The sequence below is a fragment of the Mus musculus genome, chromosome 13 (assembly GCF_000001635.26).
Source record: "Mus musculus strain C57BL/6J chromosome 13, GRCm38.p6 C57BL/6J".
In the NCBI taxonomy this organism is placed as follows: domain Eukaryota; kingdom Metazoa; phylum Chordata; class Mammalia; order Rodentia; family Muridae; genus Mus; species Mus musculus.
In genome coordinates, this window is record NC_000079.6 from 67,701,349 (window position 1) to 67,729,228 (window position 27,880).

Below are 27,880 nucleotides of genomic sequence, written 5' to 3' on the forward strand. Positions count from 1 at the left end.
AAGCACACACACACACACACACACACACATACACACACACACACACACACACACACACACACACACAGAACCACTTCCAAGAACTAAAAACCATTGGTCAATAATATCTCTTAACACCAAAAAATTCAATTTCTCAATAAAATGAAATAGGCTAACAGAAGGATATGTAAACAGGATCCATCCCTCTCCTGCCTATAAGAAACACACTTTAGCAACAAGGATAGACACTACCTCAAAGTATAGGGCTGGGGAAAAGTTTTCCTAGCAAACAGTCCCTGAACCAAGCTAGAGTGGCAATAAAATCGACTTTCAAACAAAAGGAATCAAAAGAGATGGGGAAGGACACTTCATACTCATCAAAAGAAAAATCTACCAAAAGGAAGTTTCAATTCTGAACATTGATGCCACAAATGCAAGGGTACCACATTCATAAAACCTTACTAAAGCTCAAAACAAACACTGAGTCCCACACAATAATCATGGGAGACTTCAACACTTCACCTCACATCAATAGACAGTTCATCAAAACAGAAACTAAACATAGATACAATTAAACTAACAAAAGTTAGGAACCAAATGTATTTATCAGATAACTACAGAACATTTCACCCCAAAACAAAATATACCTTCCTCTCAGCACCTCATAGAACCTTCTCCAAAACTGACCATATATCTGGACACAGAACAAGCTGCAACAGATACAAGAATATTGAAACAAACCATGCATTCTATCAAACTACCACAGAACAAGGTTGGACTTCAACAACAACAGAAACAACAGAAATGACACATACTCAAGGAAACTGACCAACTCTTTACTCAATGATAACTTAGTCAGAGAAGAAATACACTAAAAATTTGAAGACTTTGTAGAATTCAATGAAAATGAAGACACAGTATACCTATTCTCATGGGACACAGTGTTAATTTGGAAAAGCAGTATTAATATGAAAAATATTTAGCAGAATTCATAGCACTAAGTCCCTTCATAAAGAAATTGGGAAGATATTAGCAACATAACAGCACACCTGAAAAATCTAGAACAAAAAGAAGCAAACACACCCAAGAGGAGTTGATGGCAGGAAAGAGGTAAACTCAAGGCCTAAATCAGTCAATCAGAACAAAGAGAACAATACAAGGAATCATATCAGAAGATGTAAAGATCTTCCATGCTCATGGATAACAAGGATTAACAAGGTGAAAATGGCCATCTTACCAAAAGCAATTTACAGATTCAAAGCAATATCCATCAAAATTCCAATTATTTATATACCTTGAAAGAGCAATTTTCAATTCCATATGGAAAAACAAAAAGCAAGAATAGCCAAAACAATTCTGACCAATAAAATAATTTCAGAAGAAATCACCATCCCTGATCTCAAGCTGTACTACAGAGGAATTGTGATTAAAGAATATACAGTACAAAGACAGCCAAGTCGATGAGTACTATAGAAGCGAAAAATCAAAATAAACCTACACACATATAGAGACTTGATTTTTGACAAAGAAGCCAAAACCATACAATAAATGAAAGCTTCTTCAATAAATGGTGATGGGCTAACTGGCTGTCTGCATGTAGAAGAATGAAAATAGATCCCTATTCATCACCTTGTACAAAGTTCAAGTCCAAGTGGATCAAGGACCTCAACATAAAACCAGATATACTGAATCTCATAGAAGAGAAAGTAGGAAAGAGCCTAGAACTCATTGGTACAGGGGAAATTTCTTGAACGGAACACCAATGGTTCAGGCTCTAAGATCAACAGTTGACAGATGGGACCTCAGGAAACTGAAAAGCTTCTGTAAGGCAAAGGACAGTGTCAGTAGGAGAAATCAGCAACCTATAGATAGGGAAGAAATCTTCACTAACTTACATCCAATACCCAAAATATATAGAGAACTCAAGGAGATAACCTCCAAAACAACAAATGACTCAATTAAAAAATGGGGTCCAAGAACTCTATTAAAAGACAGATTAGTTTACTTCTTCGTGAATCAGAGAAAAAAGAGTCACTCCCACAGAAAACATACACACCAGATGAAGTGGAAAATGGCTACATCACGACGATTAGATGGATGGAATAGGCAGAGCTCCTACCCTCATGCTACTAACTTTTGCTTTTTTTTTTGCCCTTTAATACCTTTTTAGACAAAAATTATTTAGAAAATTGCATTGTAGACTAAATGTTACACAAAATGGGAGTTACAGAACACCGTCAATGACAAGTTTAAAGCAGTGTTTCATTCTATATGCTCATTATAATTTGAAAGCAACAATTTCATATGGTCTTGCTTTTTGATAGAGCACGCTATGGATTGCTGTTGATAAGGCTAGAGTCTGTGAATGGGCAATGAAATAGGAAGGAGGGGCTAAGAGTTTCAGAGAGAGAGGACAGGGGACAGACAGAAGAAGGACAGAGAAGATGAAGGAAGAGGACCAACCAGATCCATGTGGCTTGAAATAGCCACAGGTAGCTATGAATATCATAAAAGAGCATAGGATAAAATAGGGCAATGTGTCCAATCTAGGTGGGCAGCTTGTATCCATATCAATTGGCTCTGAGTTGATTGTGTAGACATTTTGTGGGTTGAAACTTTACTGTTATAAATCTGACTGATACTTTACATGCGTGTAGAGTTTTGATTTTACTGGGTTAAGGGAATTGAGACAGCTAGCCACAGGGGGCAGATGACTGGGAATGTGAGCAGGTTTGGAGGCAGGCTTGTGGGGATAGACATGGGGGCGGGGAGACCACCACAGCCAGAGCATAGCAGCGATAGCGTGGGTGGATTTTTTAATTATTACGTGCAACAGGACACCTGTGGCTTTATTCTTGGACTTGAATATTTTTTCTTGAACAAAAAATTTCACAAGCCATTTTCTCTTTTTAGTGCAACCATGAAAGCTCATCTTATTCCTAATTATGCAGCATTTACTTACTATTATGAGGATTAGGTACATTCTATTCTTGAGTCTAACTTTATTACATCTTTCTAGCAAAATAACTAAAACTGTCATTTAAAACATTCTTCCGGCCGGGCGTGGTGGCGCACGCCTTTAATCCCAGCACTTGGGAGGCAGAGGCAGACGGATTTCGGAGTTCGAGGCCAGCCTGGTCTACTGAGTGAGTTCCAGGACAGCCAGGGGCTACACAGAAAAACCCTGTCTCCAAAAAACCCAAAACCAAACCAACCAAACAAAAACACCTTTCTTCCAATGATTTTTTGAATCAAATCAGAAATTTTGTAAAATTATTGTTTCAAAATAAATAATTTGTGAAAGTTTGCCTTTTGTTGAGCTGTAGAAAATCTGCTCAGTAGGGTGGGGTAGTTGTTCAGGATTATTATATTAATTTAATAATGAAAGGACAGGCTTGTCAGCTGCAGGAAGCAATCCTGAGATGAAGTCTTATTGGGATCTTTCCTCATTGAGCTTCCCCAACACAGATCATGCAAAATTTGTGGGTCACTCTAACCACAATCACCAGATCATCTGATGTCAATTAAACTAATCAAGATATTGCAAATCAATAGCCAGAGGCTTGCTCCTCAAATGATGCTAGAACTCATCCAGTTAACAACTGAGATACAAGCATTACTTCTTGACACCTGTCTACATAAAATACAAACATAATTCAAAACATAATAAGGCTTATTTTGTCTGGACATATGTATGTTTGTATGTATGTATGTATGTATGTATGTATGTATGTATGTATGTATGTATGTATGTATGTATGTGTGGCAGCCCATGCATGAAGATCAGAGGACAACATTCAGATGTAATTACCCCCTTTGTATTTCGTTGGTACTGGGATTACTAACATGGGTACAGGTCTTGTTGGCAATTAAGTTTGTTCCCAAAGTCATCATGCTAGCTTTAGCCACAAAGCTTTAATCTTAACATTTCTTCCCTTTTCCCCAACCTTACTTTCATCTCATAAATAAAATAACAACTTGAAAGGTCCATAAAAGATTTAATAATTACAACACTATGAAAACTCACGGTCCATGTGTCACATGACACTCAAGGCAATCTCTTATGTGTGAGCTCTTACAACATAAGAACAAGACACTATTTTTACTACTCACTGGTATAGAATATGTGTTCTGATTCTAAAACAGAAGAAACAAAAGACACCCAGGAAAGATCAGCCCTAAATGCGGAGAACAAACACATAATCTGACAGCTCTACTTTTGGCATGATTGTGTGAATGATTCCAAAGTCTTTACTTGCCCCATTCCTCAATCTTATATGGTTTTTATTCAGGAAGGAGCTTTTAGTGTCTGAAGAAGTGTTAACATATTATGAATATTTAACATTTCTATTATTTCACTCCAGTTTGAATTACTTTGAGAAATATAAGAAAGTTTAATAAAGGTTTGCAACATTTTCCACATGTGGTATTTCAGTTTTGTATGAATTATGAGGTGTTTCACAAGTTCTTAGTAAGTACAAAAGACCTTGGAACATTCTCCACACTCGTGTGGTTTCTCTCATAGGTGAATTTTTGAATGTTGTTTAAGACCACAAGACTGGTAATAGGTTTTGCCACATTCTCCACAATTGTAATGTTTCTCTCCAGTAGGAATTATCCGGTATTCAGATCATGCTTTGTAACTTCTGATATTTGCCACATTCTTTAGATTTATATGTTTTCTCTGCAAAATGAAATTTTTTTTCTTCATGGGTTGATGACATTTATTTATTTATTTATTTACAGTTCTCTTAATTTTTAAAAAAATTTTTTCATTGGGTATTTTCTTCATTTACATTTCCAATACTATCCCAAAAGTCCCCTATACCATTGCTCCCAATCCTCTACCCACCCACTCCCACTTCTTAGCCCTGGCGTTCCCTTTTACTGAAGCATATAAAGTTTGCAAGACCAATGGGCCTCTCTTTCCAATGATGGTCGACTAGGCCATCTCCTGATACATATGCAGGTAAAGACACGAGCTCTGGGGGGTACTGGTTAGTTCATATTGTTGTTCCACCTATAGGGGTGCAGACCTCTTTAGCTCCTTGGGTACTTTCTCTAGCTCCACCATTGGGAACCCTGTGATCCATCCAGTAGCTGACTGTGAGCATCCACTTCTCTATTTGCTGGGCCCTGGCATAGCCTCATAAGAGACAGCTATATCTGGATCCTTTCAGCAAAATCTTTCTAGTGTATGAAATGGTGTCAGCGTTTGGTGGCTGATTATAGGATGGATCCCTGGGTATGGCAGTCTCTAGATGGTCCATCCTTTCATCTCAGCTCCAAACTTTGTCTCTGTAACTCTTTCCATGGGTGTTTTGTTCCCAATTTTAAGAATGGGCAAAGTCTCCACACTTTGCTCTTTGTTCTTCTTGAGTTTCATGTGTTTTGCAAATTGTATCTTGTATCTTGGATATTCTAAATTTCTGGGATAATATCCACTTATCAGTGAGTACATATCATGTGAGTTCTTTTGTGATTGGGTTACCTCACTCAGGATGATGCCCTCCAGGTCCATCCATTTGCCTAGAAATTTCAAAAATTCATTCTTTTTAATAGCTGAGAAGTACTCCATTATGTAAATGTACCACATTTTCTGTATCCATTCCTCTGTTGAGGGACATCTAGGTTTTTTCCAGCTTCTGGCTATTATAAATAAGGCTGCTATGAACATAGTGGAGCATGTGTCTTTCTTACCAGTTGGAACATCTTCTGGATAGATGCCCAGGAGAGGTATTGGACAACCCTCTGGTAGTACTATGTCCAATTTTCTGAGGAACTGCCAGACTGATTTCCATATTTTTGTATCTGTTGAGGCCTATTTTGTGACCAATTATATGGTCAATTTTGGAGAAGGTACCATGAGGTGATGAGAAGAAGGTATATCCTTTTGCTTTAGGATAAAATGTTCTGTAGATATCTGTTAAATCCATGTTCATAACTTTTGTTAGTTTCATTGTGTCCCTAGGGACCTTGGGGGTGCCTGCGGACTTCGAGCCCAAGGTGACCCGGTGCTTGGGCCGACTGGAAGGGACTTGTGACCCTGGTCAGACCGGGTTTTCTGCTTTCCTCAAAAATGAATTTTTGATGATCCCTAAAGTTTTTTTTTGAACACTTGGACATATTCTTTGTATTTGTAAATATCACCACACTATGAGTTAATTTGTGTAAACACTGGTGTATATTTGTAGAAAAGGCTTTTCCACATAAAACGAGTAGAAAAAACTGGCAAATTCTAAAGGAGTTGACTTGCACTTAATAAATGTAGGGTTTCTAACCTGTGTGTATTCTCCTGTGTTCAGAAAGTAATTATGGACAATAGAGGATCAGGCTACATACTTCCTAATTGGAGGGTTTCTTTCCCATATGATTTCTCTTGGGGTTAGAAAATAGTGCTGGTCATTGGAAGTCCTTGCCACATTATTCCATTAGTAGCGTTGGTTGTTCTCTGGTATTCTTTTTTAGGCACCAGGTAACATACCATCAATTTTTAAAATAACATATTTATTTTATGTGTATGAGTTCTCTACCTGCATGTATCCCTACATACCAGAATAGGGAAACAGATTCCATCATACATGGTTGTGAGCCAGCATGTAGTTGCCAGGAATTGAACTCAGGACAGCACAATTGAAAGTGCAGACAGTTGATTTAACTACTGAGCCATGTCTCCAGCCCCATGAATTTTCTTATGCTTTTTAAGTTGTGAGGAAAAATGGAAGGCTTTGCCACATACTTCACACTTGTAGGGTTTATTTCCTGTATGAATTACCTTGTGTTCAGAAAGTAATGATGGATAACGGAAGGCCTTGCCACATAAGTCACACTTGTAGGGTTTCTCTCCTGTATGAATGATCTTGTGTTTAGAAAGTGAGGACAGATAGCAGAAGGGCTTTTCACACTCTTTACATTTGTATGGTTTCTCTCCTGTGTGAATTCTCTTGTGTTTAGATAGTGATGAAGGAAAACAGAAGGCCTTCCCACATAATTCACACTTGTATGGTTTCTCTCCTGAATGGATTTTCTTATGGTTGTAAAGTCTTGATGGATAATGGAAGTCCTTGCCACATACCTCACACTTGTAGGGTTTTTCTCCTCTATGAATTATTTTGTGTTTAGAAAGAAATGATGAATTGCGGAAGGCCTTGCCACATTCTTCACACTTGTATGGCTTCTCTCCTGTATGAATTCGCTTGTGTACCAAAAGTAATGATGGAAAGTGGAAGGCCATTCCACATACTTCACACTTGTATGGTTTCTCTTCTGAATGAATCTGTTTATGTCTGGAAAGTTTTGATGGATATTGGAAGGCCTTGCCACATATATCACACTTGTAGGGTTTCTCTACTGTATGAATTATCTTGTGTTTAGAAAGTAATAATGGAATGCAGAAGGCCTTGCCACAAACTTCACATTTGTAAGGTTTCCCTCCTGTATGAATTCTGCTCTCTTTAGAACTTAATGATGGACTATGGAAAGACTTGGCACATTCTTCACACTTGTAGGGATTCATTCGTAAATCAAGCATCTGGTGATTTTGAAACACTTTTTTCCACTCAAAGATTTTGCCACACTCTGTGCACGTATAGCATTTTCCTCCTGGTGAGGAAAGATTGAGAAATTAGTGAAGGCAGAGCAAAATTCCGTAAATTTATAATGCTTCTATTTAATAACAAACATTTACTCATATTTGCATTTGTTTTTTTATAAATGATAAGCTATATTCAAATTTCTAAACCTGTAACCAATGAAGCCTAAGTTAAATCACAGAATAAGTGAAAATCATGTCACCTTCCAGTGAAAGAAGAGCATTAGTATATAGAACATGGAACCAAAAATATTAATCAAAAGAATATTAAAATGTAATCAAACATATATCAACTATTAAAACCAATTATGTAAATACAAATCAGCTTCTTACCGAAATACAGAAAATTCATGACTAGATAAAAACAAAATATAGAATGGTCTACCTTTGAATACACCAGAGCAAACAACATTTCTATATTCTATATTATATGTATATAATATATTAAATATATATGATATAGATATAAATATATTAGTATAGAGTTTAGTTTATGAAGTTATCAATAATAAATTTCAAGGGTTCAAGAAAGAAGTTTATGCAAATCTTTAGGCATGGTGGGTTTGCGCAGTATGTGAACATTATCTTGGTATTATTCAAACGCTGATTTTTCTGCCTCATATCTACTTGCCATCCACACAGAGTAAGGTAATGTGTATTCTAAGAATTTCCCTTATGAAGTTTGTGTAAATATAGATCCCATTTTATTCTCTAACTTGTCAAGAAAACTGACAAGCCAAAAGACCAACTGTAGAGAGGAAAGAGTTGGACATCTGCAAGCCCAGGGATGAAAAGGCTGTGGCTGGGGGAGGAGAAGAAGAAGGAGAGGGACAGGAGGGAAGGAAAGGATTCACTAGGAGGATGGGGTCTGGAGAGACATAATGTAAAGACACACAAGCCCAGAGAGCCAGACTAATACAAAAATGCAAGTATCCTGAGAATTTTGCATGGGAGGTAGCCAGATTAACTTAGATTAGAACTGATCATTAATTGCCCATAATTGTCTTGTGAATTTTATCAAATAAATCTTATAGTTTCAGTCCCTTTCATTTTGGAGCTAGCCAGGGACAGAGAAAAATCTTCACTTTCAAAAATATATGCACACATTTTTAAATGCACTTTTTATATCTTATATTAAAAAAAATGTCCAAGTTAAAGACTACTTAGAAATAACAGCTTTGGCTGTCCTGGGGAACACAAGTTAATCTCATAGTGGAAGAAAACAAAGCTTATGAGATTCAAAGCATCCTTAACATTAGATAATTTCCTTTCAAAGAAAAAGACAGAAAAGTATAGCTTTAAAAGATGATTTATACAACAATATTATATCTTAACGGCTTTATATTAGATCTTAGAATTTCCCACTCTGGTCTCTGATCTCCTCCTCCTGACATACCTGGGAGCATAAATGGAGCTCCTCCTCTTTTCACACCTGAAGTCTCTTGTATTTTCTCCAGACATGTGACCAGATATGGCTTAGACAAAGCAAGACCTGTTTGTGGGAAAAGGAAACACACTGTTAGGGTATTCTCTTGGAAAATATAATGGTTCTTTCCAAACTGTGTATATAATCAATGAGAACATACAATAGAGGAATATAGAGGATTCATTTTTCACATGTTTTCTGATGGGCACACCAGAGTCCTTAGGAGAAACTTAGGACTTCTGTGTCCTGAGCTTCATATCTCTTATTTCATGTCCTTATTTATAAGGATATCTTTTAAAACTGAAGTGTGTGACAGTCTCTGTAAGGTGTACCACTTACGTTCTAACAACAGTGAGACTTTTATGGGGATGCAGGGAGGAACCAACACCAGAAGAAATAGTTGTAAGGTATATAAATAATTCTAAATTTCCTTAAAAGTAGTCCTATAAACGATATTGTTGGAAGCACAAGCTCCCATCAGATATTGTACATAAGGAGGAAGTTTCATGCTGACAATTAATGGAAGCTCTCCTTACCCAGGAACACAAGGTGGCTGTAATTCTCCAGCATCACATCCCTGTACAAATTCCACTGAGCAGGACCTAGGCATTCCCACTCCTCTTCAGAGAAATCAATGGCCACATCCCTGAATGACAGCATTTCCTGAGAAAAAGAGAGAGAAAATAACAGATACTATTGGGGGTTGGTCTGGTGCTGCTATGTGTTCAAATGCTAAATCTATACTACAAGATCTGGCTGCCACAAGACAAGCAAATTCTAAATGACACCTGCATTTATTTTATTAACCTTGCTCTCAAACTTAAAACTGTTGGTTAAATAAAACTGGCCTTCCTGCCTCCCCTGCCTTGGTATTCTGGTGCAGGGATGCTGTTTGCGAGCATAAGAAAGAGAATGGAGGGTACATATGAGCTCATGGGGAAATTGGGAAGAATTGTGGGGCAATAATTAGGGAAGTGGAAGAACCTAAATAGGAGTTTGAAAGTAACCTTGGACTTTCAACCCCAGCTCCCTACCAGCCTGCAATCCCTCTCGGTAAACCCAACAGTGGTCACCCTGATACCTAAACCACACAAAGACTCAACAAAGAAAGAGTATTTCAACCACTTTTCCTTATGAATATTGATGCAAAAATACTGAATAAAATGACCTCAAACCAAATCCAAGAATACACCAAAAACATAATCCACCATGATCAAGTAGTCTTCATCCCAGGAATACAGGGGTGGTTCAATATATGAAAATCTGATAATTTACTCCATTATATAAACAAAATGAGACAACCAAAACTTATATGACAATCTCTGATGCTGAAAAACCCTTTGAGAAAATTCAAAAACCCCTTCATGTTAAAAGTCTTGGAGAGATCAGGGATATGAGGTGCATACCTAAACATAATAAAAGTAATATACAGCAAGCCAATCTGAAGTTAACATCAAATTAAATGGAGAGAAACTTAAAGCATTTACACTAAAGTCAGGAACAAGACAAGGCTGTCCACTCTCTTCATGTCTCTATAATATACTACTTGAAGTTCTAGCCAGAGCAATAAGAAAATGAAAAGAGATCAAGAGGATACAATCTGGAAAAGAAAAAGTCAAAGTACAGCTATTTACAGATAATATGATAGTATATCAGTGACCCTCCCCAGCCCCCAAAAAATACTCTACCAGAGAACTTCTAGAGCTGATAAATACCTTCAGCAAAGTGGCTGGATATAAAATCAATTAAAAAACAAAAAACAAAAAACAAAAAACTTGCAGGGTGTTGTGGCATATGACTTTAATCCCAGCACTTGGGTGGCAGAGACAGGCGAATTTCTGAGTTCCAGACCAGCCTGGTCTACAGAGTGAGTTCCAAGACAGCCAGGGGAACACAGAGAAACCTTGTCTCGGAAAAAAAAAAAAAATCAGTAGGCCTCCTTTATACAAACCATAAACAGGCTAAAAGGAAATCAGGGAAATAATACCCTTCACAATATCTGCAAATAATATAAAATATATTGGTGTAACTCTAATAAGTCAAGTGAAAGACTTCTATGACAAGACCTTCAAGTCTCTGAAGAACGAATGTGAAGTTGATATCATAAGATAGAAAGATTTCTCATGTACATGGGTGAGTAGGATTAATACAGTGAATAATGGCCATCTCATCAAAAGCAATCTACAGATTCAATGCACTTCTCATCAAAATTCCCATACAATTCTTTACAGACTTTGAAAAAACAATTCTCAACTTCATATTTAAAAAGAACAAAAAACAAAAAACCACCCTGGATAGATAAAACAGTTCTGTACAACAAAAGAACTCCCAGAAGTATCATAATCCCCACTTTAAAGCTGAACTACAGAGAAAGAGTAATTAAAGAAACTGTATGGTATTGGTACAGAAATACATAGGTTGACTGAGGAAATCGAACAGAAGACCCTGAAATAACCTACACACCTCTGGACACTTACATTTTGACAAAGAAGCCAAAACCATACAATGGAAAAGAGAAAGGATCTTCATAAAAAAATGGTACAAATCTAACTGGATGTCTGCATGTAGAAGAACACAAATAGATTCATATTCATCACTCTGCACAAAACTCAAGTCCTAGTGGATCAAAAAACCTCAACATAAAACCAAATACACAGCCTGGAGAGATGGCTCAGCAGTTAAGTGCACTGACTGGTCTTCCAGACGTCCTGAGTTCAATTCCCAGCAACCACATAGTGGCTCACAACGATCTGTAATGGGATCTGATGCATTTTTCTAGTGTGTGTCTGAAGAGAGCTGCAGTGCACTCATATAAATAAAAAATAAATCTTTAAAAAAACAGACAAACAGATACTCTAAATCTAATAGAAGAGGAAGTGGGGAGTAGCCTTGAATGCATTGGTCTAGAAACAACTTTCTGAACAGAACACCAATAACTAAGGCACTAAAATAAACAATTAATGAATGGGATCTCATGTAACTGGAATCCTTCTGTAAAGCAAAGGACACTGTCATATTGACAGCCTCCAGAATGGGAAAATATTTTCAGCAACTGTAAAATCCCACAGTGGGCTGACATCCAATTATATAAAAAAACTCAAGAAGTTGGACAGCAGCAAACCCAATAACCCAGTTAAAAAATGGGTACAGAGCTAAGCAGAGAATTCTCAACAGAGGGAAACACTTTAACAAGTTTCTTTGGTCATCAGGGAAATGCAAATCAAAGTGACTCTGAGATTCTACCTTACAGCCACAGCACATGCAGGCAAGGATATAGGTAGGGCAATGGAAACACTCCTTGGTTGCTGGTGGGAATGCTAAGTTATATAATCACTATGGAAATCAATGTGGTGGTTTCTCAGAATAATGGGGATAATTCTACCTCAAGTCTCAGAGAGATCACTCTTGGGCATATACCCAAAAGATGTTCTACCATACCACAAGGACACTTGCTCAACTACATTTGTAGCAGCTTCATTCATAACAGCCAGAAACTGGAAACAACACAGATATCCCTAAGGGACACATGGATAAAGAAATTGTTGTTCATTTACACAGGAGAATATTATTCAGCCATTAAAAACAAGGATATGAAGTTTACAGACAAATTGACAGAACTAAAAAACTTAGATTTTTCAAAACTTACCTTAAGTAGAGTTCTCAAATGTTTCAACCTTCCTTCTAGCCCACATACAAGTGGTAGGGGACAAAAAAGATTAATAGAAAATAGGGGTTATGGCCCTATTTAGACATAGTTCCTTGGGGTAGTTCCACTCTTTGTTCTCAGGATACCAGCAGTCTAGTCCAATTACAAAACATCAAGCATGAATCAGGACAGGTGGCAAGATCCAACAGAAAGCACAAGAAACCATTGAATTCATATGAATCAGTAGAAGCAGCCAAAATCCAACAGAAGTTCTTTGGTGCATTTCTCTCTATGTAGTGAAGACCAGCAGAGCTTTGCAGGTCCTATCAATGCAGAAGCATCCTCTCACTGTGTGTGGGGTTCTATTTATCTTCTTTCTAAATATCACCCACGTTCTCAAGCATCTGCTCTCAGCAAAACATCACATGCCCTCTGACGAGACAGCTTCCAGCAAAACATTACGTGACACAACTGAATTTAAAGAAACTAGAAACTTGCACTTCATCTTCCTGAGTGACTTAGCCCAGAACCAAAAGGATAAGCATGATATATACTCACTTATAAGAGGATATTATCTACAAAGATACCCATGAGACAATCCACAGAATTAGAGACACTAAATGAAAAGGAGGGCCCAATGGAGGAGGCTTGATTCTCACTCAGAATGGAATTAGTCATCAGAAGTGGATGGAGGGGTGAAGGTGGGAGGGGAAGGGAATTGGGAAGGATATGGGGATGAAGGGTCAGGTGTAGGGAAAGCCTGGGAGAGAGGGCCAAAAGAGTGAATAAAATTTGGTGGTGGGCCAGGTTGAGGAAGGGGATCATTTATGTGATATGCTGGAGATCTGGGATGGGAGAGGTTCCTGGGAACATATAGGGGTGACACTAGTTGAGATTCCTAACATTAGGGAAGATGGAACCTAAAATGGTTACCTCTTGTAGCCAGGCAGGACTCCCAGTGGAGAGATGAGGATGCCAATCAAACTATAAAAACTTCAACTCAAAATGTGTCCTGCCTACAAAAAGTGCATGGACAAAGATAGAACAGAGACTGAAGAAATAGCCAACTAATGATGGGCCCAATGTGAGACCCTTTCCACGGATAAGAAGTTTCACTGATACTCTGTTAGGCTTGCAGACAAGCCTGGTTTAACTGTCGTCTGAGAGGACCCATCCAGCGACTCTCTGCAGAGACCTACAGTCAAACATCATTAGCAAGAGCTGAGGGAATATTGTAGAAGAGTTGGGGAAAGGATTGTAGGATTGGGAGAGGGTAGGGACTCCACAAAAGACCAACGGAGTCAACTACTAACCTGGACCCTTGTGGGTTTCCAGAGAGACAACCACCAATCACATAGCACACATGGGCTAGACCCACCAGCTCACCTCCACACATATGTAGCACAAAGGCCCCTTGGCCTTCATATGGATCGCCATCTGGGCTGCCTCATCTAGCTTCATTGGAAAGGTATGTGTCTACTCCTCCAGTGACTTCATGTGGGGGTTGGTCGGGGAGGAAGGAAGTGGTGAATGGGGAGAGGGGAAATGTGAGAGGGTCCTGGGAGAAGATGGGGGGCGGGCTGTGATTGGGATGAAAAGTAGCTAAATACAGAAATGAATGCACAAGAAAGCAGAAAGAGGGTTCTGGGACTCCGCCCAAAGTAGTCTGCACAGGTGAGAGTGTGCACCACAGAAGCTGACAGCTTCTGGGACAGGCAGGAGCCACAGAGCTTCTGAGGCAGCGCCCTTTTCGGGCTCCAGACATCTGGCCACCTTCTCGGTGAGAGGACAGGTGTCAGCCCGGCCTGCGAGGCTTTTGCCTCACGATCGGCAGGAGCCATCTTGGTTCCAGGACTCCGCCTAACGTAGTCTGCACAGGTGAGAGTGTGCACCACAGAAGCTGACAGCTTCTGTGACAGGCCAAAGCAACACAGCTTCTGGGAAAGGTCCTGTTTTGGGCCTTCATTTTCAGCCAGGAGGAGGTCCAAAGGCCAGATATCTGTGCACATTCCCTGTAAGAGGAGAGCTAGCCTACAGAGAGTGCTCTGACCACTGAAACTCAGAGGAGAGATCTAATCACCCAGGTCTGTTGATACACGGTAACAGAATCACCAGAGGAACAATCTCTAAACAGAGACAACTATAAAAACTAACTCCAGAGATTACCAGATAGCAAAAGGTAAACGTAAGAATCTTACTAACAGAAACCAAGACCACTCACCATCATCAGAACCCAGCAATCCTACTTCGCCCAGTCCAGGGCACCCCAACACACCCGAAAAACTAGACCTGGATTTAAAAGCATATCTCATGATGATGGTAGAGGACATCAAGAAGGACTTTAATAACTCACTTAAAGAAATACAGGCGAATACTGCTAAACAGGTAGAAGACTTTAAAGAGGAAGCACAAAAATCCCTTAAAGAATTGCAGGAAAACACAACCAAACAGGTGATGGAATTGAATAAAACCATCAAAGACCTAAAAAGGGAAGTAGACACAATAAAGAAAACCCAAAGTGAGGCAACGCTGGAGATAGAAACCCTAGGAAAGAAATCTGGAACCATAGATGCGAGCATCAGCAACAGAATACAAGAAATGGAAGAAAGAATCTCAGGTGCAGAAGATTCCATAAAGAACATTGGCACAACAATCAAAGAAAATACAAAATCCAAAAAGATCCTAACTCAAAACATCCAGGAAATCCAAGACACAATGAGAAGAACAAACCTATGGATAATAGGAGTAGATGAGAATGAAGATTTTCAACTCAAAGGACTGGCAAATATCTTCAACAATATTATAGAAGAAAACTTCCCAAACCTGAAGAAAGAGATTCCCATGAACATACAAGAAGCCTACAGAACTCCAAATAGACTGTACCAGAAAAGAAATTCCTCCCGACACATAATAATCAGAACAACAAATGCACTAAATAAAGATAGAATACTAAAAGCAGTAAGTGAAAAAGGTCAAGTAACATATAAAGGCAAGCCTATGAGAATTACACCAGATTTTTCACCAGAGACTATGAAAGCCAGAAGGGCCTGGACAGATGTTATACAGACACTAAGAGAACACAAATTCCAGCCCAGGCTACTATACCCAGCCAAACTCTCAATTACCATAGATGGAGAAACCAAAGTATTCCACAACAAAACCAAATTCACACATTATCTTTCCACTTTCCACAAATCCAGCTCTTCAAAGGATAATAACAAAAAAAAAAAATCAATACAAGGACGGAAACCATGTCGTAGAAAAAGCAAGAAGGTAATCCCTCAACAAACCGAAAAGAAGACAGCCTCAAGAACAGAATGCCAACTTTAACAACAAAAATAATAGGAAGCAACAATTACTTTTCCTTAATATCTCTTAATATCAATGGACTCAACTCCCTAACAAAAAGACATAGACTACCAGACTGGCTACACAAACAGAACCCAACATTTTGCTGCTTACAGGAAACTCATCTCAGAGAAAAAGATAGACACTACCTCAGAATGAAAGGCTGGAAAACAATTTTCCAAGCAAATGGTAGCAAGCAGGAGTAGCCATTCTAATATCTAATAAAATTGACTTCCAACCCAAAGTCATCAAAAAAGACAAAGAAGGGCACTTCATACTTATCAAAGGTAAAATCCTCCAAGAGGAACTATCAATTCTGAATATCTATGCTCCAAATACAAGTGCAGCCACACTCATTAAAGAAACTTTAGTAACGCTCAAAGCGCACATTGCACCTCACACAATAATAGTGGGAGACTTCAACACACCACTTTCACCAATGGACAGATCATGGAAACAGAAACTAAACAGGACACAGTGAAACTAACAGAAGTTATGAAACAAATGGATCTGACAGATATCTACGGAACATTTTATCCTAAAACAAAATATACCTTCTTCTCAGCACCTCATGATACCTTCTCCAAAATTGACCACATAATTGGTCACAAAACAAGCCTCAACATATACAAAAATATTGAAATTGTCCCATGCATCCTATCAGATCACCATGGACTAAGGCTGATCTTCAATAACAAAATAAATAATAGAAAGCCAACATTCACGTGGAAACTGAACAACACTCTTCTCAATGATACCTTGGTTAAGGAAGGAATAAAGAAAGAAATTAAGGACTTTTTGGAGTTTAATGAAAATGAAGCCACAACATACCCAAACTTATGGGACACAATGAAAGCATTTCTAAGAGGGAAACTCATAGCTCTGAGTGCCTCTAAAAAGAAACTGGAGAGAGCACACACTAGCAGATTGACAACACATCTAAAAGCTCTAGAAAAAAAGGAAGAAAATTCACCCAAGAGGAGTAGACAGCAGGAAATAATCAAACTCAGGGGCGAAATCAACCAAGTGGAAACAAGAAGAACTATTCAAAGAATCAACCAATTGAGGAGTTGGTTCTTTGAGAAAATCAACAAGATAGATAAACCCTTAGCCAGACTCACTAGAGTGCACAGGGAAAGCATTCTAATTAACAAAATCAGAAATGAAAAGGGAGACATAACAACAGATCCTGAAGAAATCCAAAACACCATCAGATCCTTCTACAAAAGGCTATACTCAACAAAACTGGAAAACCTGGATGAAATGGACAAATTTCTAGACAGATACCCAGGTACCAAAGTTAAATCAGGATCAAGTTAACGATCTAAACAGTCCCATATTCCCTAAAGAAATAGAAGCAGTTATTAATAGTCTCCCAGCCAAAAAAAGCCCAGGACGAGACGGGTTTAGTGCAGAGTTCTATAAGACCTTCAAAGAAAAAAAAAGAAAAAAAGAAATTAGGGAAACAACACCCTTCTCAATAGTCACAAATAATATAAAATATCTTGGCGTGACTCTAACTAAGGAAGTGAAAGATCTGTATGATAAGAACTTCAAGTCTCTGAAGAAAGAAATTAAAGAAGATCTCAGAAGATGGAAAGATCTCCCATGCTCATGGATTGGCAGGATCAATATAGTCAAAATGGCTATCTTGCCAAAAGCAATCTACAGATTCAATGCAATCCCCATCAAAATTCCAACTCAATTCTTCAACGAATTAGAAAGGGCAATCTGCAAATTCATCTGGAATAAAAAAAACCTAGGATAGCAAAAACTCTTCTCAAGGATAAAAGAACCTCTGGTGGAATCACCATTCCTGACCTAAAGCTGTACTACAGAGCAATTGTGATAAAAACTGCATGATACTGGTATAGCGACAGACAAGTAGACCAATGGAACAGAATTGAAGACCCTGAGATGAACCCACAAACCTATGGCCACTTTTATCTTTGACAAGGGAGCTAAAACCATCCAGTAGAAAAAAGACAGCATTTTCAACAAATGGTGCTGCATAACTGGAGGTTATCATGTAGAAGAATGCGAATTGATCCATTCTTATCTCCTCATACTAAGGTCAAATCTAAGTGGATCAAGGAACTCCACATATAACCAGAGACACTAAAACTTATAGAGGAGAAAGTAGGGAAAAACCTCGAAGATATGGGTACAGGGGAAAAATTCCTGAATAGAACAGCAATGGCTTGTGCTGTAAGATCGAGAATTGACAGATGGGACCTCATAAAGTTGCAAAGCTTCTGCAAAGCAAAAGACACTGTCAGTAAGACAAAAAGACCACCAACAGATTGGGAAAGGATCTTTACCTATCCTAAATCAGATAGGGGACTAATATCCAATATATATAAATAACTCAAGAAGGTGGACTTCAGAAAATCAAATAACCCCATTAAAAAATGGGGCTCAGAACTGCACAAAGAATTCTCACCTGAGGAATACTGAATGGCAGAGAAGCACCTGAAAAAATGTTCAACATCCTTAATCATCAGGGAAATGCAAATCAAAACAACCCTGAGATTCCATCTCACACCAGTCAGAATGGCTAAGATCAAAACTTCAGGTGACAGCAGATGCTGGCAAGGATGTGGAGAAAGAGGAACACTCCTCCATTGTTGGTGGGATTGCAAGCTTGTACAACCACTCTGGAAATCAGTCTGGCGGTTCCTCAGAAAAATGGACATAGTACTACCTGAGGATACAGCAATACCTCTTCTGGGCATATATACAGAAGATGTTCTAACTGGTAAGAAGGACACATACTCCACTATGTTCATAGCAGCCTTATTTATAATAGCCAGAAGACTGAAAGAACACAGATGCCCCTCAACAGAGGAATGGATAAAAAAAAAAATGTGGTACATTTACACAATTTTGGGATAGCTATTAAAAAGAATGAATTTAAAAAATTCCTAGGCAAATGGATGGACCTGGAGGGCATCATCCTGAGTGAGGTAACACAATCACAAAGGAACTCACACAATATGTACTCACTGATAAGTGGATATTATCCCAGAAACTTAGGATACCCAAGATATAAGATACAATTTGCTAAACGCATGAAACTCAAGAACAAAGACCAAAGTGTGGACACTGTGCCCCTTCTTAGAATTGGGAACAAAACACCCATCGAAGGAGTTACAGAGGCAAAGTTTGAAGCTGTGACGAAAGGATGGACCATCTAGAGACTGCCATATCCAGGGATTCATCCCATAATCAGCTTCCAAACGCTGACACCATTGCATACACTAGCAAGATTTTGATGAAAGGACACAGATATAGCTGTCTCTTGTGAGACTATGCCAGGGCCTAGCAAACACAGAAGTGGATGCTCACAGTCAGCTATTGGATGGATCACAGGGCCCCCAATGGAGGAACTAGAGAAAGTACCCAAGGAGGTAAAGGGCTCTGCAACCCTATAGGTGGAACAACATTATGAACTAACCAGTACCCTGGAGCTCTTGACTCTAGCTGCATACATATCAAAAGATGGCCTAGTCGGCTATCACTGGAAAGAGAGGACCATTGGACTTGCGCACTTTATATGCCCCAGTACAGGAGAATGCCAGGGCCAAAAATTGGGAGTGGGTGGGTATGGGAGTGGGTGGGAGGGTATGGGGGACTTTTGGGATAGCATTGGAAATGTAAATGAGGAAAATACCTAAGAAAAAATATTAAAAAAAAAAAGGAAAGCAGAAAGAAAAGTGTCCTTGTACTCACTGACATATATATTTTAAAGGTAGAAAATGACAAAAAAGCCTGTGCTTCTCGGGTGTATTCCTTTCTTCTTTTGATGACCATCAAAATCAGTACAAATGAGGTTTCTGCATTTTTTTTTTCATGGCCTCTTGACATGCACACAGCCGAGACCAGGAACTGAATGACATCACCCAACACAGGACCCTTCAGAGTTTCCCAGAATGACCTGTCTAACATGACAGGGTTCCTGCCTGAGTCTGTTAAAATCAGTGAGTCGATCATTTATACCATCACTCACAGTAACATTAGGATGAAATGAAAAGAGCCTGGAGGAAAAGGGCAGGACTGCAAGCATAGGAGACTGGACTCCTCCCTGAGGAAGAGGAAGGAAACCCACCTTGACAGATTACTGCCTGGATGGCGGAGATACCACATGTGACAGACAGTAGTAGATGCAGTTGTCATTTTCCATTGGCAGAGTCAGATGTTCTGAAAACTTTCAGGTAAAGTCAGACAGCCCCATGGGGTCAGGACAGAAAATAACAGAGAACAGTCAGAACACAAAGAAAGCTAACATTCTCTGCTAGTCAAGCAAGGCAGAGAGAATGCCCCACCCTAACCGCTTGCACAGTAAATGTAAGCAAGATCCTGATCTTCAACACAAGTCATTAACAAAAAGATGCTAGTGAACTATTAGATTGGTAAGGTTTTGGGATTAGGAAGATATCGAGTGGATGGATTCCTGTCAGGTCACTGGTGCTCAGAACTGAGAGCAATAGAAGTAATTACTACACCCAATACAGTATGTTTTAAAAGTCTTTTAAAAACAAGTTGTCTCATGTAGCTTAGGCTAACTTGAATTGGCTATGAAGGAGAGGATGACTTTGAACTCTAGGATTCCTGACTCCTCCCCAAAACACAGAGATGAATCACACAATAGGCTTTAGCTCACTTTTCTATCATGGGGCTGATTAATACAAAATATACGACTATTTGGAGCCTGTAAGGTTATATATGAGCACCCTGCTGTACCCTCTCTATGTTGTAAGGAATGTGTTTTGGTGTACAAGGTAGCATGTGATTCCTGACTTCATATACTGTTATATTTTTCCTACCGATTAGCATATTAACTAGGAAATGTTTATTTATTCTAGATATGGTTGCAAACTCATTGAAAATTCCAGTAGCTAGGTCAAGGTGGTCTGAAGCCTATGCTTCCTGACTGTAGACTTGAATGCTGTAAGTCAGGCTCCAGCTCTGGCTCACAAACACTTGGTTTGACTGAAGAGTGATAATATAAGCAAGATCCCCTGAGATAGGGGGAGGGGCTGTGGAGGAGAAATCCTGAACCTCCCCCCCCCACACACACACAAATACCTATGTGTATTCTGTGAATGCAAAACTCTTGTAAGGAGTCTGTGTGTGCAGAGTCTGATGGCCCACGTGGAAGTTCACCGAGGGGCAGAGCCTGGAATTCTGCAGGTTCAGGGTTAGCTGTCTTACCTTGGGCTGGTTTTACCTTCATGGATAGTCAGTCCTTGCCTCACTCTGTAGTGGGCCACACAGCTTGTGACAATAGATAAAAACCTCCCAGAATCCACTGACTAGGCAGAACATGAGCTTCTATCAATCCAAAAGCTAAAATCTCATCAGATGGTATCTTAGACATTGAAAATATCTCCAATGTCTCAGAGTGCATGCCTATTTCAGACTCAAACCAATGTATTTTAAACTTTCCTTGGTCAATGACATTATTTGTTCTGTACAATCATGAAACTGATTCAATGTTGGAATATGAAATTTGGTTTAAATTAAATCTATGTTCTCAGATCATGGCTACTCAAATAGCTCTGGACTAATCTATTCTCTTAACCCTTCAAGAGGAGAACTGTGCATTTTTGCATGAACATAAACCTACTATGTGTAAATCATAAGACCCCAAGTATTTATTTATTTATTTACTTATGTATTTATGTATATAAGCATTCTTTTGCTGACATACCAGAAGAGAACATCAGATTCAATTAGAGATGGTCAGGAGCCACGAAGTGGTTGCTGGGAATTAAACTCATGACCTCTGGAAGAACAGCCAGTGCTCTTAACCACTGAGCCATCTCTCCAGTCCAATCTTACAGCTTTTCAAATACAGTTGAAAAACTTGGAGAATTCTTTCTAAAACTATTAACGGTGTGTCAGTAAACCTGAATGTCATATTGAGGGACAAAGGAAAATTTAAGAGAGTTCAGACAATGCTGATAACGTGAACACAAAGAAGAAAAGCACGTGAAGAGACAACAATGTACAGAGTCTGGCAGATTAGAGAGCAATGTACAGATCGTGACAGAGTAGAGAGCAATGTACAGAGCCTGGCAGATTACAGATGAACAGAGCCATTTCCCCCTTCCCTTTCAGACTTTCCAGCCCCACCCTGCCATTTCTCATCACACCAAGTCATCTCTCACATCTGAAAAGGAGTCCAAATTTTGGACACAACACATACTCAGAACTGTTGAGGTATTATTGTCTAGTGATTTTTAATCTTTAGTGTAAAATCCTATTTATTTGGATTGTGCAAACACTGGTTTATACCAACTACAAGATTATTTTGTGCTTTTATAGTCAGGTATTGTCGCATTCAGGTCACAAAGGTGTCTATTAGAAAATCTTATTTGAATCAGGGCATCCACGAGTCGAACAATTCATTCCAAAGGAACAGGAACTAACATCCCACACAACAGTTTGCCCTCCCTCACAGGATTCTTGCTCCTTGGACACTAGGAACTTTAGGAAGCTTTTTGAGCTCAAACTAGGAGTAGTCTCCAGGACATAACCTACAGAGGGTGCTGGATGTCCAAGTGCTCTGTATGCCCTGAGAATCTGACTACGGTCACGTGAGAACGGGCCAGCTAGGTAATGATGAGCGCGCTCCCGTTAGCATCTCAGGCAGAGGCAGTCAGCAGACCCAGCCTGCCCTTGCCATCCTGTTGTTTTCAACCGTATCCCCTTCAAACCCGTGCCCAGACACAGCGGTCCGCCTCGGTCAGCATAGCACCTCCAGGTCAGCAGCTTCTTGCCTCACAAAAAGCATGAGCCAGCTCCCTCCGTGCCCTACCTGCCACCCTGCACAGCCCCTTATACCTGAAAAGTGGCGCTGCTCCCTGCACTAACCTCCATCTCAGAAATCTAGATGCAGCTTTGAGTAGGACAACTGCATACATTTGAGGAGTGAAGTTTGAAGAAAGAATAAGGAAGCACGAGTCCGAGGGCCCTTTCTGATGACGTCACTGGGGACGGGACTACACTTCCCACAAGTCAGTTGGAAGGACTTACAGGGACCCACAGAAGAGGTCTTGTGCAGCTGGCCATGCAGCCCAGCTCTGGGCAGCTGAAGTTGGAAAGAACCAGGCTGCAGCATGTGGGCAGCCACAGGGAAATTGGGCTTTTAAAAAAGTCTTTGGTCACAGCACGCGATGTTAGCCTGTGAGCTGAGCTTTTCACAGTAATGTTTATCACATTTCCTTGTTATCTCTGCTAAAACATTGTGAGTTTAAACCTCGGATCTTTTTTGTTTCTTTGTTTGTTTGTATTTGGTTTTTTAAAAGCACATCTCTACTTATTAGAATCTTACTAAGGAGTGGAAAATTCATGATTTCATGGTTTTCTTAAAATATGAAAAAGGAAGATAATGTAATAATGTAAGAGTGGGCATTATCTCTTTAAGATGCCATCGAAACCATCCCAGGTGTATAAGACTGAATTAGAAATCAAAGTGAGTCACCACCAAGTGTTTTCTGAGCACTTGCTTTCCTCCTGTGAATCTCTCGCAAGAGGAGGGGCACAGCTCCTAGGATCACAATGGTGTGTGTACTGGCTCTTCGATTTCCCTCTGTGTTTGGTTTGATGTTCCTTATTGATTTTCCTGTCTCCACTGATCCTGTCATCATTCACATTTGATAATACTTGAACATTACTGGTAGCTGCCTTGCACTTCCCTCACTTCTCCTAAACAGAACACTGAGATAGTTCCTCCTGGAATACACCAGGCAACATACCATCAATTTTTAAAATAACTGATGAAATGTGGAAGGCCTTACCACATTCTTCACACTTGTATGGTTTCTCTCCTGTATGAATTCGCTTGTGTTCCAAAAGTATTGATGGAAAGTGGAAGGCCTTTCCACATACTTCACACTTGTATGGTTTCTCTTCTCAATGAATCTTTTTATGTCTGGAAAGTCTTGATGGATGTTGGAAGGCCTTGCCACATATATCACACTTGTAGAGATTCTCTCCTTTATGAATTATCTTGTGTTTAGAAAGTAATAATGGAATGCAGAAGGCCTTGCCACAAACTTCACATTTGTAAGGTTTTTCTCCTGTATGAATTCTGTTCTCTTCAGAACTTAATGATGGAATATGTGAGGACTTGGCACATTCTTCACTCTGTAGGGATTCATTCCTAAATCAAGCATCTGGCGATTTTGGCCACCAGCCCAGATATAGCACCTCGCATGTCAGGCTGTGCCATGTTCCATCAGTCACTAGGAAAATGTTATATAGGCTAATACACAGTCTGATCTTAGAGAGGTATTTCCTAAATTGATATTTCCATACTCTCATAAGTAAAGTTTGTTTCAAGTGTACAATAATCTAGCCAGAACAATAAAAAATAAATTGTAATCTTCTGAAAAAATATATACTTTAGTGTCCCCTGCTAGTATTATACTACAGCACACATTATGCATATTTCTCACAGTAGAGAGCCATTGTGACGGAGAAGGTACTTCTCAAACCAATATGCACTATCACAATGACAAATCCATTGAAAATGCAGATCTGATGAGAACCTCTGGGCTGAGGTCAGCATCCTGAGCATGTACATAGAGATGCAAATGACAGCGTACCAAGGGTCTGAGTTTGAGCAGCCAATGGGTAGATATATGAAGAGCTCGTAGACAATATAATCACAGTATATTAACAAGGTATGAATAGGAAATTTAGCAATAAGTGGAGTCACTGTGGGAATCTACACAGACCCAAGACTGTCTCAGAGGCTCCACAAAAGGACAATGGGAACTTTAGTTTTCTGTCTTCAGCCAGGAGTGGACTTCGCCAGGCAAATCTGACACAGGATACAGTGCCATGAAGGAGTCAATGTTGCAGTTATAGGGGGATCCAACACTTCTCCTGCAACTGGGGATATCTGCCCTAAGGCAGCTGTTTCTGAGGTACCCTGTGCTCTCATTACCATCCGTGTGTGATTCATCTCTGCATGGACTCCTAGAGTAGCACCCACTTCCTCATTCCCAAGCCTCTCACCTGTGTCTCTAAAAGGTTCAAGCCAGGTTTCTCCACTATGTTCCCAGGAGAGTCGCTGCCCGTCTCTGTGTGTACTAACAAGCATCCTCATCTGTTGTTATCAGCCTCTTTCCTGCCTTTCCTCTCTTTGTTCTGTGCTCACAAATCTAACATCATCCATGTTTTCACTAATGACCATATTGCGTGCTGTAACATCACTGAATAATATCACAAATTAAGCAGTGAATTGAGGAGCAAAACAGAGAGAAACTGTACCGCAATTCCCTAAGTCTTTTACTTTTATGATGTCACTAAAAACTCATTCAAACTAAAGACATGCACTTGTAACCACATTAAGATGACCTCAAAATTACCAAAAAGAAGAATATAAAGAAAAATAATGTATTTGGGTTAAGGAATATAGAGCTGTTTCATAATGGAAAAAAATAAAGGAAGCTGTTTTAAGTCAGACACACAAAACTAATAAAACAACAATCACTTTTGCAGCATGTGGCTGACTGGTGGTCATGCCTGTATTTTTTTCCTAAAAACCATATGACTAGATTTCATTAAAAAAAAAAACAACAACAACAACAATATAAAAGATCATGCTGGCATTTGCCCTTAGTATACTACAAGATATCATAAGATAGAAAGGTTCCCTATGCACAAGGGTAAGTACGCTTAACAATGAAAATGGCCGTCTTAGCAAAATCAACCTACAAATTCAATGCACTTCTCACCAAAATTCCCACGTAATTCTTTACAGATCTTTAAAGAACAATTCTCAATTTGATAATTATATATATATATATATATATATATATATATATATATATATATAAAGGCCCATGTTGCTGTACCATCAATACATTGTAAGGAATGTGTTTTGATGTACAAGGCAGGATTCTGACTTCACATACTCCTATATTTTTCCTAAAGATTAGCAACATTAACTAGGAAATGTCTATTAATCTAGATAGGGTTGCAAACTCATTGAAAATCCCAGTAGATAGGACGGAGTTGTCTGAAGCCCATACTTCCTTAGAGTCAGCTTCAATGCCATGAGCCAGGCTCACTAATTCTTGATTTGACTGAAGAGTGACAATATAAGCAAGATCACCTGAGATAGGGGGAGGGGCTGTGGAGGAGAAACCCTGAAAAAGCAAACACAAAAACAAAAAAAAAAAATGAGTGTCTGACTGTGAATGCAAAACTCTTGTAAGGGGTCTGTGTGTGCAGAGACTGGTGGCCCATGTGGAAGTTCACGGAGGGGCAGAGCCTGGAATTCTGCAGGTTCAGGGTTGGCTGCCTTACCTTGGGCTGGTTTTCTCTTCAAGGGCAGTCATTACCTTACTCTGTAGTGGACCACACAGCTTGTGACAATAGTTTAAAAGAAACTCCCAGAATCCACTGACTAGGCAGAACATGAGCTTCTATCAGTCCAAAAGCTAAAATCTCATCAAATGGTATCTTTGGTGAATAGAACATCTCCCATGTCTCACAGTACATACCTCTATCAGACTCACATCAATGTATTTTAAAATTTACTTGGCTAATGACATTATTTGTTCTGTAAAACCATGAAACTGCTTCCAAGTTGGAGTATGGAATTTTCACTAAACTAAATCTGTCTTCTCAGATCATGGCCAATTAAATGGCTCTGGGCTAAACTATTCTCTTAACCCTTCAAGAGGAGAACTGTGCATTTTGCATGAACAGGAACCTACTATGTGTAAACCTTAAGACCCCCAAGTGTGCTACAGCTTTTGAAATTTATCTTACAGTCTCTCAAAGACAGTACAAAAACTTGGGGAATCCTTTCTAGAACTATCCAGGAAGCATCAGTAAACCAGAAAGCCACATTGAGGGACAGAGTACTTTTAGAAGAGATTAGTCACTGCTGATAATGTGAACAGACAGAAGTAAATCATGTGGTAAGAGAACAATGTTCAGAGCCTGGCCTATTAGCAGAGATATTTTCTCCCTTCCCTTTCAGGCATTCCAGCCCCTCCCTGCGATCTTTCTCTCATCACACAAGTGTACTATCCTATCAGAAATGCAGTCCAAATTTTGAAAAAATAAATATACTCAGATAGTATTATTGGGGCACTGCTGTCTAGTGATTTTAAGCTTAAGTGTAAAATCCATAATTATTTGGATTGTGCCAACATAAGTTCAAAACAATTCCAAGATTATTCTGTAGCTACATAGCCTTGTATTGTGACGACTCAGGTCACAGAGGTGTACATTAGGAATTCCTACTCAACCCGAGGCATCCATAAATCTAACAATTCATTCCAAAAGAAAAGAAACTAACATCCCACACAACAGTCGCCCTCACAAGACTCTCTGTCCCTGGAACTTCCGGAAGTTCTGTAAGTGCTGGGACTCAGACTACAATCACATGAGTAAGGGTCAGCTAGGCAGAGCAAAGTAGAATGCTCCCTTCAGCATCTCCGCACAGGCAGTCAGCAGACCCAGCCTGCCCTTGCCATCCCCTTGTCTCTAACATTCTTCCCGGCCAATCCTGCTCCTAGGGGCAGTGGCCCATCCTAGGTCAACACAGTACCTCCAGGTCGGCGGCCCCCTCGCCCCCCGCCCCCCCCCCCCCCCCGTCTCCCAACCAGCCTGAGCCAGCTCCCTCCGCGCCTGACCCGCCATCCTGCACAGTCCCTCAGATCTGTACGACCGCACTGCTCCCTGCACCAACCTCCATGTCAGGGATCCAAACCCAAGACACTCGATTAACTTTGGGGAGAAGCAAGGTTTAAGAACGAATCCGGAAGTTTGGTACCAACGGCCCCTTCTGGAGTCGTCATAATTGTTGGGACTACATCTCCCACAAATCAGTGTAAAGGACTTCCAGGAACACACCAAA

At 39.6% G+C, this 27,880-nt stretch overlaps 1 protein-coding gene across 7 annotated transcripts; it reads right to left on the bottom strand.

Annotated features, from left to right (window-relative positions):
- Nucleotides 1–3,957: 3,957 nt before the first annotated feature.
- On the bottom strand, nt 3,958–27,830 carry Zfp65 (zinc finger protein 65). 7 transcript variants are annotated; one of them, XM_030247251.1, is made up of 5 exons: nt 27,713–27,830; nt 20,099–20,197; nt 9,533–9,659; nt 8,967–9,062; nt 3,961–7,581 (listed from the first exon to the last, which is right to left on the bottom strand). In XM_030247251.1, exons 3-5 carry the CDS (start codon nt 9,654–9,656, stop codon nt 6,638–6,640), a joined length of 1,164 nt encoding a protein of 387 aa, XP_030103111.1. In that variant the 5' UTR covers nt 9,657–9,659; nt 20,099–20,197; nt 27,713–27,830; the 3' UTR covers nt 3,961–6,637. The 7 variants fall into 7 exon arrangements, with proteins under 7 accessions (NP_663597.1, XP_030103111.1, XP_030103110.1 ...); XM_030247250.1 differs by lacking the exon at nt 27,713–27,830 and adding an exon at nt 22,870–22,937; XM_030247249.1 differs by lacking the exon at nt 27,713–27,830 and adding an exon at nt 22,840–22,936.
- Between the last annotated feature and the right edge of the window lie 50 nt (nt 27,831–27,880).